Genomic DNA, 19885 nt, shown 5'->3' on the forward strand with positions numbered 1-19885 from the left:
AGCCAAAACCCATATGCGCGATTTTAACGATTGCAAAGTGGTGCACATCAAGCGAAGCGAAAACAAATCTGCGGATGCGTTAAGCAAGCTTGCATCATTAGCCTTCACCCACTTTGGAAAGGACATCCGCGTTGAACTTCTTGGAGCACCATCAGTCCCGCACAAGGAAATTTGTGTCATCCAAACCGGCACGGAAACATGGATGACACCAATCATAAATTACCTTGCAGCGGGTATACTACCAGAGTCGAAGACACAGGCAAGAAAGATACGCTGTAAATCACTGAACTATCAACTTGTTGATGACATACTTTACATGCGTAACTTTCTTGGCCCACTCCTCAGATGCGTTGACGACCAAGATGCCGACTACCTCCTAAGGGAAGTACACGAAGGCATCTGTGGAGTACACGCAGGTCCACGCGCAGTTGTAGCTAAGCTAAACAACGCGGGATACTTTTGGCCAGGGATGCACACGGATGCGTTGGCCTACATCAGAAAATGTAGGTCCTGCCAGCTTTACGCACCCAACACACATCGCCCGAAGAACGAACTTGTTCCAGTCACTTCTTCATGGCCATTCCAGAAATGGGCCATCGATGTGACAGGCCCATTTCCCACAGCTGCAGGGAACGTTCAGTTCCTAGTGGTAGCCATCGACTACTTCACCAAGTGGATAGAAGCAAAACCCTTAGCCCAAACAACCGCAAAACATATCAAAAAATTTATTTGAGAATTTATTATTTGTCGTTTTGGACTTCCACAGAATTTGGTGAGCGATAACGGCACCAATTTTGCTGACAAGAAGCTACAAAAGTGGCTGAAAGAGCTTCAAATCACCCACACCTTTACCTCAGTGGCACACCCGCAGGGTAATGGTGAGGTGGAAAGAGCAAACAAGAGCATCGTCGACGGCATAAAGAAAAGACTCTTGGAGCATAGATCCGGCTGGGTGGACGAAGTTCCACATGTCCTTTGGGCAAACAGAACGCTGAAAAAAGCAAGCACGGGCGAGACTCCGTTCAGCCTCACCTATGGCACTGAAGCCATGGTTCTAGTCGAGATTGGTCTACCCTCACCAAGAGTCATAACTCAACCAGAAGACAATGATGCGGAAAGACGGCTAGACCTTATGCTAACCGAAGAGCGCAGAGACCTAGCCGCAGCGTGTGAAGAGAACTACAAGCGACATGCAAAAGTACTACAACACGCGGGTGAAACTCTGCAAATTCAATGTCGGAGACTACATAATGCGTAACAACGAGGCTTCGAACCAAGAGCGCCCAGGAAAGCTGGCCCCGGTCTGGGAAGGTCCGTACATTATTAAAGAAGTTTTGGGAAAGGGCGCATACCGGCTCGAAAGGCTCGATGGCACCCCCATCCCAAGAACATGGAATGGAGCTCAATTACGCAGATGTTACATGTAGATCAATTCCGACCTTGTAAAGAAAAGGCCTAGAGCCACTTCTAATGGAAATGATTCTCCTTATCACATTGTGTTGATAGCCTTACCTTTATACTTATGAACTGACCACACTGATATGCCGGTATTCACGGCATAAATAAGTGAGGGAGGAAGTAAGTCGTTGCGTGTGGAAAGCGGCACAACCCGCATAAACACAAAAACAGTATATATTTCTAAGGGGAAGATGAGGAAAACTTTCACGCAGGTCAGATATAGATAAAGTTTGGTCATCCTACTAAGTGAAAGTGACGGTCCTACCCGCACAATCATGATAGAGGAAACAGAACATTAACCTATTATCTAACACGCGTCGAAAGGTTAACTTATTCAAAACACTTAGAAAATTGCTAAGTTAAACTAAAATATGCATGAGCAAATCATATAATGTTTACAAAGCAAGGCGTTAACAAAATATTTTTATTCACAATAAAAGTTGTTCAAACATTACAAAATGGCTAGGTATCTACCCGCCTACAAAAAATACAAATATATCCTAACGGTTGGAAGGAATCTCAAGATTCAAGCCTCGGGACCACTTCCTCCAAACCCACTTGAACCCGCACCATCAGTCGGCTGCGGCGGTTCGAGGAAAGCTTTGAGAACAGCTAGCCCGTCATCAGCGGTAGCAACTTCATTAATCTTCTCCACAACCGGATGCGAGAAGGCAGCATACTGGTTCACAGCTTGGTCATAGGCAGCTTCAGTGTTAACATCGTGTAAAGGAAATCTGGAAGGCGGGATGCCTTTCTCTGCAAATCCTAGACCAAGCAAGAAGCCAGCCTTCTCCCCATCCTCATGAGAAGCGTTGAGGGCTGCGCTCATGGCATCGTCATAAGATGTGTTCGCGAAAATCCGATGCACAACCTACAATAAAAAATATATATAAAAAACTTTTCTAAGTATAAAGAAAAGCGCAAAACAAAGAAATTATGGAGCTACGCGTACCTGCGGCAACCCTTCTCGTATAAGCCAATCCTTATTGGATAGAGCTTCTTGAAGGGTACCTTGAGCTTGATCGCGGGCGCGTTCGGCTTCATTCTTGTTGAGGTTGGCAAGCAACACATCCTTGGCAGCAGCCTCTTCAACGCCTTTAAGCTTGCGCTCAGTGCGATCAAGCACAGCCCTCTGATCCAAGAGCTCCTGTAGCTTCTTGGCATCTTCTAAAGCCAAAGCCTCATGAGCCTGCTGAAGCTTCTCCAGTTTGGCTTTAAGCTCTTCATTCTCAGCGCGCAGAGGCTCACCAACGGCTTCGGCTTTGGTGGTCCTTTCGGTGGCATTACGCGCAGTTTCCTTAGCCAACCTAAGCTGTTCGTTAACAGCTTGGGTAGCCTTGGAACGGGCCTCATGCCTGGCTTGGATCTCGGCCTCAAGGTCCTTGAAGGCCTTCTCTTTCTCCGCAGCGATGGCGGCAAGCCTCTTGTTTTCCTCCCGCAGCGATCGCGCCTGAGCCACCTCCAGGCCACGTGCATTCTTTAACTTGTCGTTTTCACGACAAAGTAACTCGACGCGCGGCTGCATCCGGGCGAGAAGGATTCGAAGCTCATTGGACAACCTACCCTCCTGGTAGCTAGCCATTGCCTCCCCCAACGCACCGCTTGGAGCGGCATGGCGCGCTCAGTCGACGCAGTCCGCAACCGTCCTTAGAGTTGTTCCTCGGCGGATATTCCACCTTGGAGCATACACCTCGTTGGAATCCGAAACTGCCAAAACAAAAAACAGTTAGGAAAAAATGATAAGAATGGATAATAGGCCAAAGTAACCCCACGCACCTGTAGGGTCGATAACAGGCCGATAGCCGCTAAACCCATCACCTGAACCTAAAGGATATCCATCCAAGAGGTCAAGGAGATGGGAAGGAGGCAAAGGTTGGACTCCCTCATCAACAGAGGTAAGTCTAGAGGTTCCAACTGTAAACATACCTGGAGAACTGGCCCCAACAGAGATAGTTGCTGACGCTGATTGCGGCAATCCAGAAGCCGTTGAGGTAGACACCATCGGAGATGAACTCATAACCGTGGTAGCAGCCACAGATGAGCTCGCGGAAAATGTCACCGCCGGTCCGGTGAAGGATGTAGTAAAGATGGCACTGACGGCCGGCGGAGATGACGTCATAACTGGAACAGTTGCTTCAACAGTATGAGCAACTGAACCAGCACCAGAAACAGGCGCAGCCGCCTGGGTCATCGCCTCGGATAGGTTGACCAAGCCTATCGTCGTGGGTCCTGAACTGCTCCCTCCCGCACCGCTCTCGAAAGCGGATAAGTCCACTCCTGCATGAAGAAAAACAAAAGATATTAAAAACAAAGGCGGAAGGAAATGCGGAAAAGGTGAACAAAAAATATACTTACTGGCTTTCTTGATCCTGAAAGACCTGACAGGCGGAGATAGACCCGATGGGACTGGCCTCTTCACGCCAGTCACCTGCGCAACGCTTGGTGGCTCGGAAGTGACAGTTGTCTTAACCTCTGAGCCAATGGTATCGTCACCACCACCAAGGTTCCCCGCCGCCTCCTCACTGTCAGTCTCGGAATCAGACTGATTCCCCAGGTCGACGACGGAAGCAACCTTCGCCTTGCCCTTCACGCCAGCAGCCTTCTTCTTCCTCACAAAGAAAGGCCCATCTGCGGATCCCTCATCAGAAGATGACAAAATCAGAGGAATTCCAGCAGAAGTTTGAGCATGAAGAGGACGAGGATTAAAGAACTCCTTACCTGGCCGGGTAGCGCTCAAAATCTCGTGGCCTAGCGGATAGACCTCTACGAATCTATCCGCCTTTTGCTCCAAAATGGGCAACTCGTTCTCATCGAGATCACGAGTACCCAACCGTGCGGGACCACCAGTCTCCCGCGGATGCAAGAGCGATTGTAAGTCGTTCCCCTCTGAAATAAACAAGATAACAATGTTAGAAGAAAAACCCTAAACCAACACAAAAGACGGAGCATACCGTAAGGAACAGAGCTCAAACCGTATTAAAGGACGATGGGTATTTGAGGCGTCCCAGACCCAACATCTTTCCACACGCGGCTCATCCCAAGCATCACCATCCCAGACTCCGCGAAGCGATAAACCGGAGTCTGGATCTGGGAGATCTTGGCGAACCATTCCGTCTCCTGGTAATTGGAGGCGTGAAGGTTAGGGAGTGCCCTCCCGTTCTTGAACGTCACCGCGATGGGGATGACGCGAGCGGAGATGTAGAAAAACTCCCGCTTTCAAGAACGAAGACTACGCTCGGTAGCGCAGATCTTCAACCCCTTGATCCGAGTAACAAGGGTATACCAACCCTGGATGCACCTCCAGGTGTAGAAGGTCATCAGACGGTCGACGCGGGGCTCGATGCCCAAAATACGGCACACCCATTCGAAATGGCGAACTTTAGCAATCGCCATTGGGTGCACCTCCGTCAAATGCACACCGTGTTTCTCCAAAACACGGTATACGAACTTCGTTAATGGGAATCTCAGATTCCCATATAAGAAGAACGAGGCGTAAACCCCTATCTTGTCCTTAGGGGCATCGTACACCATCTGGTTGGGCTCCGGAAACTCTGGCTCGTACGGCTCCAGCATGAACTTCTTGACGATGTAATGGTATACATCGACAGAAAGAGTACACTGGCACTCGCCAGCAGTACTCTTATCGTCCTTATCGGACGTAGACGACGGGTTCTCGAGGTAAACGTCAGACTCCTCGACGTTAACTTCAGGATCATGAGTAGAAGACATTTTTTAAATGTTAAAGAAAGCGGTTTCAGGAGAATGCTCGCCGGAAAAGATGAGTATTCGCCGGAAATCGCTTAAAAGGAAAAGAAGAGTGAAGTGAAGGGTATGGGATGAGATGCACCCTCTACCCCCTTATATACTCATCGCAATGAATGCGATGAATTTAATGCGGAGGAGAGAGAGAGCGCAGGTGCAATGAAACGGCAACACGTGTGGATAAAGCAAGCTGGCAGCAGGTGTCGGAATGGCGCGTGACATGAAACTCGCGCCCACGCGCCTGAAAAAGCGTCCTGATTGACCACATGCTGTCACGTCGTCATAACTTCCTGCAAGTCCTGAAACCGTCAGAAGACGCCAACGTCCCTTCAACCGTTTGGACTGTCCTTATCCTTTCACCAACTCTTCGAATTCCAAAAAGATTCAAAAAGATTCAAAAATAAGAGGGAATATACCCCCCTTACCTTGGAAAACAAGAAACTGTAAGACAAGTGCGGGTACAGTGTCAAGGCGAAACCCTTCACATACTTAGCACCTGCAGGGAATTGAAACCAAGAAGGATCTTATGGGCCATGCTTGCGGATATAGAAATAACACCCCCGCATGGCGGGAACGTTGAGAACTAGATTGTTTGAAGCTTCAAGGTGGAATTGGTTGTTTAACATAACTGATCACTATGTCTAAAACTACCAAAACCTCGTGGAGAATCTACACAAGTGAAACTCAACGCTCCCGACTTGCGAAGAGGTTACACCTACCCGCATCATACCCAAAGATCAGGCAGAAAAGTCGGGAATTTTCTGCAAGTGACATTAGGAAAACTGCGGGACGAATCCCCACGGAGAACCTTAAAAAAATGAAAACCCCTCTTTAAAACCCCTTGCTTAAAGTCCAAAAGTTTCCCTCACTTATTAACAATTCATGAGAAGAACAATGGACTGGGGGGACTTGAAGAGGTAGGTCCCCGCAAAGCCCAGTTGGACCCGCAAGACTCACCTTGAAGAGGTACGTCTGCGCAAAGACCAACTGGATCCGCAGGACCCACCATGCTCAGAGAGATGAAGACCTTACACGCAGTAAGCCAGCTGTCCCCGCAGGAAAGCCTCCCTTGGTACAGTAACCTGCCTGTTCCTGCAGTTGTGGGTACAAGCCAAGAAGGAAGGCTACCCGCACTAACAGTAAGGCTACACGCATAAGGCACTAACTCATAATACTTCAGCAATGTCACCTGAAGAAGGAATGAGCAGGGCGGGAATATTCCCGCCCAAAAGAGCCAGTCCGTACGCTTCTAGAAGATCTTTTGTACTATACCTACCAAGGTATGGACAAATAGACAAGATCTGGTAAAAGCGACCCATGAACCAATCACAGGGTGACAGCTCACCGACAATAGTACGAGGAGGAGCACGCTCCAGTACAAAACGTCGCCATCAGCCGCTGCCTACCCACCAACTCCCATCGTGGCACGAACATAGCCCGTAGTTGGTGGAAAAGGAATATTATACAGCTGGCCGTACCTGCTTGGAAACCTACCTTCGGCTATAAATACTCCAACACCTTGGAACGGTATCATTATCTTATCTTCTCTCTAGCTATTTCTCTCAATATATACACTTATATTCAGAGCAATCTAGTCTGATTCTCACGCCGGAGGGTGGTCACAAGGAGGAACCCCCCCCCCTTCTCAGTGACGAGCTTACGGTGTCTGTTTTGCAGGTCGAGAAGAATAACCATCTTTGCCGGACCTAACCCTCGTGGGAAACATCTACTTAACCCCCAGATTATTCTTAATCTGCCGGGGTCTTTTAGTGTTTCTTCACTTCTTGAAATGGGAATTGAGAGTGTGTAGTAATCGAGCTTCGGGTTTGTTCTTCTTTGGATTTTGACGATGGTGGTGGCGGTGATGGTGGTGGTGATGATGATGGTGATCGACCGCGGTTGTGTTGGCATGATCATTTGGTGGTTTATCTTCGGCATTTAGATTATAGGCAGCCCTTTTCTTTCCCATGTTGTAAGTTGTAACTAATGTATGAATGAAATGGAAACCTAAGACAACAAATAAAACATGTTTTGTGGTCCACCGAATAATATGGATTATGGATAATGCATGCATTCAATCACATGTACGAAATTAAACTACTTTCATGGTCAACCCCTCTACCAGATTTACTTTACTTCCTATTTTTGGTTTCATACCACAATATTATCCGTTTGTATAGATTTGAGTAACACGGATATTTACATTTTTATTTACGTGTTATAAAAGTTTTATAACTTGATAAGCATCCATTAATTAGTAACAATTATTTTCTGATACAAATTCAATTTGATTAGTAATGAAATTCGATAAAAAATGCTTATACTTAGTTTAATATATTTAAAGGAATATTTTGTTTTGAATACAATTTCGTCTTCGATAAATGTTTTGAAACTTTTTTTAAAAATACAGATAATAATAATTTAAAGCAATTACCTAACAAAAAAGACACTTAGTAAAAATAAATGTAAAATACAAAAAAAATGTTACATCTTCTAGTCTTAATCGTCGTAAGATAGTTGAATTGCGAACGTAATTATATTCCTCCAAAGTTAGTGATTCAAGCAGATACAAAATTCGATTACGCTAAGGATTAGATCGATATCGCACTGGTAGCCGTTCTGAAATTACCCGTAATGAAAAAATATCAAAAATAATGAAACTAACTCGTACAGATTCGATAATCCATAAAAAATGCATACATGTACTAGTACCAATGTTGTTCGGTCGGTATTGATTTAGTCCAGTACGGTACATGTTTTGCTTATTTTGATATAAATTTTAACAAAAACCAAGTTATAATTAGATTTGTCTTTTACTATAAAACGATTACAATAAAGTGACAGGGTTAAAAAATAAAATAATTTCCAGGCTTGTAAACGACTATGACAATTGCTTGGAACGACATTTCGAAGGATAAGGAAAACAATTAGTATTCAACATTATGCAACCAAGAAACACGTATAAACATTTACTCAGGATTTATAGAACATATTTACACAACTCGACTACCCAAAAAATACTAGATATCTTAATTTAACGCGATGAATTTACATGTATTTTTTTTCAATTTAAAACAATTTGATATAACTATCCTACTCCAATTTTCTTAATTGACAACTCATATCCCAAGCTAGAGGAAGACATGGATTAAACTTCCAACACCACCAACATTTTAACTTTGACATTCATTTCCACCCCTAGTTTTCCACTTAATTACAACTTCACTCCTCCAAACCTCTCAAACAAAACCACATGACCCAAATCCATTCCACTTTATCCAATCCTGTTTTACACAATTTTGTTACAAAACAAACACAAGTCTCCAATGCAAAAACACAAAATGGAGTCATTATTAACCAAGCTTTCAGATAAAGCAATACATAAATTAGCTTCAATGATTCAAGAATTGAATTCGACGTCCAATTGGCGCGGAATTGAAGACGAATCACATGCAGAAGTGATTAAAGAACTCGAACATACGAAACACGAGTTGCTCAAACTTAAGCAAAAACCAAGTTTTGCTTATTATTATTATTATTCAAAATTTTGATATAACATTTTAACAAAAACCAAGTTGTATCTAAAAATAAAATAATTTTTGGGCTTGTAAACGGCTTTGGCAATCGTTTGGAACAATATTTCAGAGGATAAGGAAAACAATTAATTTTCGGCATTACGCAACCGAGAAACACTTTTAAACATTCGCTCAGAATTTATAGAACATATTACACGACTCGACAACCCAAAAGATATTAGATATCTAAAGAAACACGGATCCACTCCTCGGGTATGGGCCCTGGATCCAATGAGTCCACAGGGTACAATATGATAATTACAATCAAGATATGAGCATAACTTCCCAAAGTCCAATGACCGGAACCTGCAAAACAGACACCGTGAGTCTCGTTACAGGAAGGACAAGAGGGGGGGGGTCTTCCTGTAACCACCATCCGGCGTGAGAATCAGTAACGTTCGTTATGAAGAAAGTACTGAAGTAAATAGACTAGAGTACCGTGGGAGTGAATGAATACCTCATACTATTTGACAAGGTATTTATAGCCGAAGGATGATGGAAGATGATTGGGACAACTGTCCTCTTCTAGAAGATCTCTGATAACCGTCTGGACACGCGTCCTCTTGTGATAGGTTGAACTATACGTCTCATGTACATAAGTATAACAACCTGGACACATGTCACCAAATGATAGGACGGATCGCACCCTGGCCATGTGCACGGTTATAACAACCTGGCCAGGTGTCCTTTATTCACTGGTTAGTATGTCACGTATTCCCCAAGTTAGAATCGTAAACCTTCTTCTAGAGAGAACTTGAGTGATGACAGCTGTCCCGCTGGCACTGTCTTCCGGATGTTTAAGCGGATAGATGTCGTGTCCTGCGGATGACTTTTGAGGATGCCAAGATGTTTCCGCGTGTGTGATGAGGATGTTCCTCCTCAATCGTGATATGCGGGTGATCCACGTGTCCCGCGGGTGTCCTTCAAGAGGATTCTCTATGACCCGCGGGTGGTACTTAAGGGTATTTGGGTCTTTTTTGTACCCTACCTCTACAATATCTAAATTTGACACGATGTAATTTACGTTAAATGTTTTTTTCAATTTGAAAAGATTGGATCTAACCAATTGATCTAAATCTCCACTTGTGACCCCGTGGTAGGATGCTTGGGTTTCTCAATGAAGGTCTAATTTCGTAGTCCATTTATATCACCTTTGGTGGATTATGACAATGAAGCATTTGAACTAGGCTTTGCAAGGTTATCAGTTCGAATCTTTTAGTCCACTTTGTGTTACGCAAGAGACATTTGCTATCGTGGTGGCACAACAAATGTCAAGTGGCGGCCGGCGGTATAATTTTCCGGAAGAACGCCCAAGCTAAACTCTGAAGTCAACGTGGGCATGTTTAAGGGGGTGTTTGGGATTCCTTATTTTCATTAACTTATAATTTATAAACTTTTTGAAAAGTTAACAAGGTGTATAAGGTGTTTGGCAAACCATAAGGTCTTATGGATTTTAACTTATGGAGAACGCAAAATAAAAAGGTTTTGAAAAGTTAGGAATATGTAACTTATTAACTTAATGTGTTTGATTTACCTATTACACTCCTCTAACCCTCAAAACCAATTACATCCCTTTTAAAAAAGAGTGTCTTTTTTAGTTATTTTAGCTTTCCCCAACACATAGGTTATCCATATTTTTTCTAAAACTTCTTTTCAAAAATTCATAAGTTTATAAGTCCTTTTAACAAAAGTCATTTTTCACTTAAATAAGCAATCCCAAACACACCCTAAGAGTCTAAAACAACATAGTTTGGTTAGAATAGGACAAAGAAGCACTTCAAATTTAAAGAGTGCGACGATCTAACACACCGAAAGTCTTATTTAGAAAAAAAATCTAACCAATTAGTCTAATGGAAATGGTGCAAAGTGACAAATCCAACTGAAATCTAACCTTTTTTTAATTGACAACTCATATCTCAAGGAAGACATAGATCAAACTTCCAACACCACCAACATTTCAATTTGACATCCTTTTTCATCCTTAGTTTTCCACTTAATTACACTCATACCATCCACACCTCTCAAACAAAAGACATGACTCAAATCCCTTCAATTTTATCCAAATCTTCCATCTATTCATTTTCAAACAACACAAAAACTCAATCCTTAACACCTCTGTTTTACACAATTCAATTCCACCCCTGATTCTAACCCAAATTGTTGGTTGTATAACATATAACAAACACCAAATGGAAGCACTAGTAACCAAGCTTTCAGATGCTACAAAAGCACTACATGAGTTAGCTTCAATGATTCAAGAATCAAATTCGACGTCGAATTGGCGCAAACACGACACCGAAGCATCCATCAAACACGAAGATGCTCAGTATGCACAAGTGACAAAAGAACTTGAACATACAAAGCACGAATTGATCAAACTTAAGCGTGATATTGCTCGCGTGTCGAAAGAGAAGCGAGACGCGAATAGAGCGTTAAAGGCGTCGAATTCGAAACGATTGACACTTTTAGCATCTATAGAATTAATGAACAAAGAGATTCAAGAATTGAAGGTAAAGAGAGTTAAAGAAGAAAAACTAGAAGATGCAAAACATGAACTAGAGATTATTAAAGGAGAAGGGTTTAATTTCATGACATCAATGGATTCGATTCGAGACGAGTTAAATCGAGTTCGTGTCGAAACAGAGGAGTTATTGAAAACAGAGGAGGTACATGATTCAATAATTCAAATTCTAAATTCAAAGATTTTGAGTGAAAAATCAAAATTAGAATCAATTAGTTCTATGGTATCGAAAACCGACATGGTTGCGTCGAATTTAGTCTTTACACTCGATCAATTAAGGTCCGAAATCGAAAGATTATACAAGGAAGAAGGTTCCTTAACCGAAGAAATCGAAAACACGAGAAGGGAGATTCGAGAAACCGAAAATGAAATTGGAGTAAAAGAGGAAAAATTAGAGGCTGCAATTGAGGAATTGGAAGTAATTAAATTATTAGAATTTGAAGCATTGTGGAGTTTAAGGAATGTGATTAATGCAACAATGGAAGCTAGAGATACGGCTTTCGTGAACGAATCGATGATAACGTTAACGGATTTTGAATACGGGTACTTGATAGGGAATGCGGGTCGGGCTGTAGAGGTTGCTGATAAGAAGATTGATGCAGCTCAAGCATGGGTTGAAGCTTTGAATGCAAATGAGAGAGAGGTGTTGATGAAAATTGAGATGCTAGAAAGAGAAATTAGTAAATTAAGTGTAGAGCCCGGCCCATCCGGGTCGGGCTCTGATGTAGAGCGGGCCGGGTTAGGGGAACGGGTTGTGGCTTCGGGTCGTAGATCAATGTATAGAGTTGGGAGCAAGGCGGGTGTTAAAAGGGTTAAGTTGCAGAAGTTTCGGTCTTCGGGAGCACGGTATTTAGGGAAGATGGGTTCTTTGAGGAAAGAAAAAGTTACGCAAAAACTTGTTTAGTGTGAAGAATGTTGTGAGTGATGAATTTGGAAACTTTTTTAATGGGCGTCGGTAATTTTCGGTGCTTGGATTTCTTATTACTCTTTTTTGGATTTTCGATCGGGTTCAGGTTGAGTCGGTTTGGGTCATTTGAAAGTGCACTCCAATTGATTAGTGATCTTTTGATGATGGAGGTTTGCTGATATTGTGCTAATTTTTTTTATAAAGATTGTTGTGTGGGATGTATAGGGGTAAAGAATTTGTGAGTGTTAGATTGAAATTGTTTTAGGTTAATTAATTGTATAGTTTTTTTTTCTTTTTCTTTTTTTTGGTTTCCATTATTTTTCTACTTTATATGCTATTTTTTATATGAAATCGGATTGCTAAAATTAAAAGAAAAACCGTTAGAAGTTAAAATCGGGTTTCAGACGATGGAATTTGTGTTGAGAGTTGGACAAACAGGACATTACATCACTTTCAATCGTAATTTATTAAGCTAGTAACTCTAGAGTGTCATAATTTACGCATGATTTGTGTTGAGTCATTTCCTAGTTAACTCGCTTCCATTCAGTTGATACAAGTACAAATCTAGCAATTTTAGATCAGTTACATATTAATTAGCTTATCTACTTATGATTAATAAAAATAAGGAAACTTAAATTAAGAAAAAAACAATATTAAAGAACTATACCAATCAATTTTTAACAATGAAAGGTAAAGTTTATGTTACTGTTTTCAAAATCTGCATCATAGTTTATGAGAAGAAAATATATCCAATTCAAACCAACCAGGGCCGTCTCCAAAAATTTATATGCCTCGGCCGAGCCGAAATAAAAAGGCCCATAAACTCTAACAAGTAACAAAATAATATAAGCAAACAAAAATTTTAGGCTATGTAAATGGTTTTTTTGTTTCGTTTAAACAATTAAATTTTTAAACGGGCTTACTTGGTTATTGTTTAGGTTGTGTAAAAAACAATTTGTATAAAAACAAGCTTGAAAATGTCTCAAGTGAGACTAGAACCTACAATCTTTTGGTTTGATTAGACGTTCCATAATCAACCTCCTTTCGTCTCCCAGGCAGATTTGACAAATACATATCACCTGATATAAAATACAAAGTCCCACTGAGTAGACTATTAGAAGGACTTGACAAAGATGGATCACTTGATAAAAAATCCCATTCCTTATAGTCTTGAGTATTGGTATACCCTTAGAGGGACTTGAACCCTCGTTTTCTCCGTGAAAGAGAGAGGTCGTAACCACTGGACCATAGGGGCCTTTGGCCACCTTACCTTAACAGGCAGGGCTAGTGACCGGAGTGAAGTCGTAACAAGGTAGTCGTACTGGAAGGTGTGGCTGGATCATCTCTTTTTCAGGGAGAGCTAATGCTTGTTGGGTATTTTGGTTTGACACTGCTTCACACCCAAAAAGAAGGGAGCTACGTCTGAGTTAAATTTGGAGATGGAAGTCTTCTTTCGTTTCTCGACAGTGAAGTAAGACCAAGCTCATGAGCTTATTCTCTCAGGTCGGAACAAGTTGATAGAATCCCCCTTTTTTTGTTCCCATGTCACCACACCGCGGCATGTGGACGAAAAAAGGAAAAAGAGGGATGGGGTTTCTCTCGCTTTTGGCATAGTGGGCCCCCGGTGGGCTCAAACTCATTTGCCACTAGACCATACTAGTTATTGTGCAGTTAGAGTAAAACATTAAATACACATATTTCTTTTTCATATATATATATAATTTGTGCCCCGAAAATTAAATGCCCCGACCAGTCGCTCATATTGCCCTATACCCGAGCCGGCCCTTAGACCAATCTCTTGTATGATGTTACATGTTTTCTCTTTTTATCAAGTTACAATGCAGGTTGGGCTCATGTGGGCTGGGCCGCACATGTTAAGCTAAATCTCACTATAAGGAAATAAGTACATATATATAGAAACATGATCAAATACATTTTACTCTTAAGATGAAAACGGTGAGAACCAATTTGCTGTTATTGTTATGTTCATTTTTATAGGTGTTTGTTGTTATTTTTTGTTCGTATTTGCTAATTTTCGATTATGAGACGTTATAAGTATTTGTTGATTTATATTTTGTTGTTATTATTAGATGTTTTCTTTTGCTGTTATAAGTATTTGTTGGTATTTGCTGTTATTATTTTTTTCTTGATTTTGATTATTTTGTTGTAATTTTTAGGTTCTTTTCTTTGTTATTATAAATCATTGTTTATGTAGATTGGTATTGTAGTTGGTATTGTTTCTTACGTTTTTATTTTTCTATAAATTGGTATTATTTCTTACGTTATCATGTTAATATAAAAATGTACATGAATCTTCCCCTATATATATAACCAGTTTTATAAGCATTTATACATATTATTTTATGTGTATAACTTTACAGATCAACAACCAAGTTGAGTTACAAAGTGAACTCACAATGTAATAGATCGATCGACTAATATTCGAACACAAACTGAAAGAAAAAGATAATTAATAGTGATTGCAACATTTACAGTTGAGTTCCATGCATGCAAATAAAAGTTTATCAAAGGTAGTATAAGTATGGTCACTCGCAATTTGAAGTGAACCTATTATTGACTATGCCTGCTAATCTTTGTTGCAACAATGAGGGATCAATCGAAGCTTGATTATTCGCCTGCAAGAACTGATGACGAATTAAGTGAGGTCCGTACTATAAAACCTGGCGTAAACTCTATTAATTACATGTTTTATAAAACTAGAAAGTAGACCACCTATGAATATTTAATCTGTTTAATTAACCATGACAAGTTTAATCCTAACAAGTATATTTTTTTTACATCTAAGGTCATGCTCGTTTCATATAATGCCTAGCTAAGCAGTTAATGCGAAAAAATATCAGATATCGGTCAAATACTGATATTTGAGATATCAATTATCGCAGTGAAATATCGGTAATTTTAATATCATGTGAAATTCTTATATATATCAATTTAACACTAATAATTCAGTATAGTCTCCTACCATTAACAAATTAACATTTTGCAATTTGCAAAACACTAGCAATCGTAGCAAGAATTGAATCAGACTTAAAACACTAGCATTGAACACTAAAAGTTGATGATTAAGATTTAAAACACTGATATCGAGAATATCGGTAATATATCGGTCAAATATTGGTCAAATATCGTTGATATTATCAGTACCGATATTCTGACTGTTATCTAGCTAGGGGACCGATAACCGATATATCATTGATATATCGGCGATATCGACTGCATAGATGCCTAGGAATTCAAAGGAATTAGTTAATTGTGTTTGTAAGAAACTTATAACCACAGATCGGACGGTGTGAAGTAACCGTTCGCTTGCTCTAGTTGAAATACAACTTATAATGTTAAGCCCTTCTTCTACAAGTGTGTTTAATACCCTCGAAAGGAGGAACCCATCTTGAATTGAACAACTATTGATCAAAATCTCGAATCCCCCATTGCAACTGTCGACAACGACTGTATTTGGGAGAAAATTGTTAAAGCTATCATTAGTATAACTATTCGTTGACATTAAGTTCTTGAGATGATCTCTTTTGACACCTAACACTTTGATGTTTTCCTGCATGTGTTTGATATACTTCACTGTCTGGTCCAATTGATCCGATGTAGAATGCTTTCCCTTGACACCAGATCCGACAACAAATCATCAATAGTTTGCACGAAAAAGACAAACAAAACGTTCAGTGAACAGTTCGTAAACCGTTTTGTGGGAAGTTCTCCTTTATGTTCGTTCGTTTAATAAATGAGCGAACATGAACAAAAGATGTGTTTGTTCATTTATGTTCGTGAACGGCGCTTGGTAATTTGTTTATTTGTGTTCATTCATTTAAAAGTTCTTATACTATAAAATTTTATTTGATTAAGCTTTTAATCTTAATGAGTCTAGTTATGATATTTATGCCAAGTTCGGATAAATATGCTAAGTACTTACTTATTTTTGGTTGAATATTCTACGTAATGTGTTTGTAATGAAAACTGTAGATTTTGTTCTAAAATGAATATATATGACCGTTCATATTCGTTTATGTTTGCTTATGTTCATGAACATTTGTTTATGCTCGTTAAGTGTTCGGGAACAATTCACGAACATATTCACTTCTTTAATAAACAAACACGAATTAACAAGAAATCTCATTCGATAAATGTCCGTTAACAATTCATGAACATTTTCTTTTTCTTGATGAATGAACACGAACAAGGCTTTGTTCTTGTTAGTTCAGTTTTGCATCCGTAAGAATTAATATCAAGAAATATTGATAAACAAATTATCATAATTTCAACTTAATTCCAAATCCATCATTAGTTTGTTAGATACATTAGTGTATTATTCGTCTAACAAGTCTGGACGCCATGGTACACACTTGTATGAGTTTTATCTGGTTGATAATTTAAGAGAACCACCGAATATTTCAATCAGAAAGAAAGTGTTTCATGACTCTCATATATATTATCCATGCATTGTGTATGATCATGAATATATCCTTAACATAGTTTACACAAAAAATATAAACAAAATTGTGAAAGGAAAATATCAAGAAATTAATCTTGATAAACATATATACTCACACAAGTTTGTAAAACCTAAAGCTCACCTTGATGAATTCAAGAGGAAGTAGAGTTCTAAGTGAGGCATAAAGGCTAGCCATTTGTTTCCTTCTCTCCATTTCATTCTGGCTATGAATCAACTTCTTGTTTGTAAGATCAGCAGCAGCAGTAGACGAACTCGGGTTAGTAAACAAAGAACTATTGGCTTGAAAATTAATATTCCCATCAATCAGAACATGATCATAAAGATCCACTAGAAGATCTTGTTGATCATTCTCACCGAACACCAGATTGTCAGTACTTTGCTGAAAAGAAATCATCATAGTACGATATTGTTAAACTAGATCAATAATTAATTAAACAATTTAAGTAGTGATTGTCGGAGATATTAAAGCTGCATGCTAGCTAATTAATTAGGTGTAGTATTGATAGAGATATGAGGTCAACAGTAGGGACTGATGATCAGATCTTTGATATTATATATCTGATTTTTTTTTTGAGAAAATAATTTGGAAACCCTAAACTAGACAAGTGCTTTTCCTTTTTTTAATTAAAGTTATAATATAATATTATATGTCTTTTTAGTGTGTGTTTTTATTTAATGATACATGTGGATACATGCACAACCAGTCTGTTCCAAGCCTTCAAATCAATGGAAACTGGTTTATTAAGCTAATGATAATTTAAAGATGGAAACGTATTTTATTGTATTTTAGAAGAATTTTCTACTTTCACTAAAGAATAATAAATTAGGGCAAAAGAATAAATCCAGTAGTTAGTTTTCAAATATACACGTGATTAATTACATACAATACAAATAAAAGTAAATTACAGATTATGTTAACTGGACGTTGAATAATAGAATATGTCCTTGGATTTCATTATTTACTGTGTTAAGTGATTTATTTGAAAATTTTGCATAACTTTAGTTTTTTACAGTAGCACATATGTAATTTAATTACTTTGAGTAATACATAAATTAATTTATAGGTTATAATCAGTAAACATCCAATGAAGATCTTTTAGCGGTGGTTTCATTGTTTCGAACGAAAGATGGTCGAAAAAATGACATTTCATTTGCTGTTCTTTTTTTACAGCTACACACACTCATCTATCACTAACAAGAAATAATCTACTCCATGCCAAGGTTTGACAAGAGCCTTAACCACCCAACCAAGGTTAATTGGAATGGCATTTCGTTCTCTGTTCATGATTGCTCGACTGACTCATCCCTATCATCAACTATAGTGGGCGTGGTCGCGGGTAATTTCACTAAGTAAATAACCAAGGTTGGAAGTACTGCAAGTAATTTGTCTACCTAGTCTAGCTACTAATATTTCACTAACCATAACACCCCATAAATGCTAGTGAGTGTGATCACCTCCCGCCCAAGTAAATAACATCGTGTATATAGTGTCTCGAAAGAAGTGTTAAAATATTCGACTTACGCGCGTCTGAAATAAACTTGATTTTCACCGAAGATTTGCTTAATTCATGAAAGAAACTACCAAACAAATCTTGACTATAATGTTGTAGAGATCATGAGGTTGTTCTTTTCTCTATAACATGATAGAAATCAGTAGTGGATGCACTAACACTTCAAAATTATCTCACTTATTATTTTAGATGTTAGATATTTAATTAAACTGGTAAGAAAATAGCTCGAGAGAAGATAAAAATATGTTTGGAATCAAAGAGTCGAAGTGTTGTATATATACTAAATGCATTTTCTAACATGCTCATATATAATCTTAAATTATGCTATAATTAATAATTTTTTGTTCATGATCCTTTCAGTAAGAGAACTTTGTATTAACAAATGGTTTATAAATACATATAACAAATGGTGATTGCAACATCGATCTACACTTGAGTTCCATGCAAGCAAATAATTAAACATTTATCAAAGTCACAAAGATATGTATGGTTACTCAATTCGAATTCGATATATTATTGACTATGCCTTCTAATCTTTGTTGCAACAATGAAGGATCAATAGAAGCATGATTATTCGCCTGCAAGAATTGATGATGAGTTAAGTGAGAACCCAAAATATGAGAGGAATGTTTATAATCCATAGTAATTAAACCCTAAACTATATTATATTTACGTTTTAATTAATGGTTTACAAAACTAGAAATTAGACCACAAATGAATATAAGAATACTTATGTTTAATTAAATTAACATGAATTTAATACTAACAAATACGGAGTATTTTTAAATCTTAAAGTGTCAACGGTTAGAATGAACTAGCTAGCTAGCCAGCCATGTCATATTAATTTCTCCATGCATGTTTACTCATAATTAATTTCTTACACTTTTTAAGTGTTTAAAGTTTGAAATTGCAGTTTAAATTAGCTTGTAGAATTAACTAACCTTTTTGTACGAGTAAGAAACTTACCTCGGATCGGATGGCGTGAAGTAACCATTAGCTTGCTCTAATCGAAGTGCAGCTTATAATGTTAAGCCCTTCTTCTACAAGTTTGTTTAATACTCGAGAATTGAAGGAACCCATCTTGAATTGAACAACTATTGATCATAATCTGGACTCCACCATCGCAACTGTCGACAACGACTGTATTTGGGAGAAAATTGTTTAAGCTCTCATTAGTATAACTATTCATTGACATTAAGTTCTTGAGTTGATCTCTTTTGACACAAAATTCTTGGATGTTTTCCTGCATGCGTTTGATATACTTCACTGCCTGGTCCAGTTGATCCGATGTAGAACGCTTTCCCTAGACACAAGATCCAACAACAAATCATCATTAGTTTACAAGAAAATTAGGGGCTGCAAACGAACCGAACGCTCAGTGAACTGTTCGTGAACCGTTCGACGAAAGTTCAGTTACGTTTGTTCGTTTAATTAATGTACAAACGTGAACAAAAATTTTTGTTTGTTTAGACAAATGGACGAACATGAATAATTTACGTTCATTCGTTTATGTTCGTTCATTTAAACGTCCTTATATTATAAGTTTTTATTTTATTGGTTTGAATCTTAAAAAATCTAGTTATTATATTTATTTCAAGTTCGGATAAAGTTATGTTTAGTACTTATTGATTTGTGGTGATTGTGCGTAATGTTTGTGATGAAAAATGC

General features: G+C 39.0%; 1 protein-coding gene and 1 long non-coding RNA gene across 3 annotated transcripts; one reads left to right on the forward strand and one right to left on the reverse strand.

Annotated features, from left to right (window-relative positions):
* The first annotated feature begins 10984 nt into the window (after window positions 1-10984).
* LOC143578071 (protein PLASTID MOVEMENT IMPAIRED 15-like) lies at window positions 10985-12340 on the forward strand. Its single transcript, XM_077061739.1, has one exon. It carries the CDS (start codon window positions 10985-10987, stop codon window positions 12218-12220), a length of 1236 nt encoding a protein of 411 aa, XP_076917854.1. The 3' UTR covers window positions 12221-12340.
* Window positions 12341-14795: 2455 nt separating this feature from the next.
* Window positions 14796-16953, reverse strand: LOC143578072 (uncharacterized). 2 transcript variants are annotated; one of them, XR_013143212.1, is made up of 4 exons: window positions 16828-16953; window positions 15734-15854; window positions 15519-15691; window positions 14796-14859 (listed from the first exon to the last, which is right to left on the reverse strand). It is a non-coding gene; the product is annotated as an uncharacterized LOC143578072 (long non-coding RNA). The 2 variants fall into 2 exon arrangements; XR_013143213.1 differs by having other exon boundaries at window positions 14796-14868.
* Between the last annotated feature and the right edge of the window lie 2932 nt (window positions 16954-19885).

The sequence above is a fragment of the Bidens hawaiensis genome, unplaced genomic scaffold, assembly GCF_021521415.1.
Source record: "Bidens hawaiensis isolate Kalapana, Puna unplaced genomic scaffold, B.hawaiensis_p1.1 tig00029009_1, whole genome shotgun sequence".
Lineage (NCBI taxonomy): Eukaryota > Viridiplantae > Streptophyta > Magnoliopsida > Asterales > Asteraceae > Bidens > Bidens hawaiensis.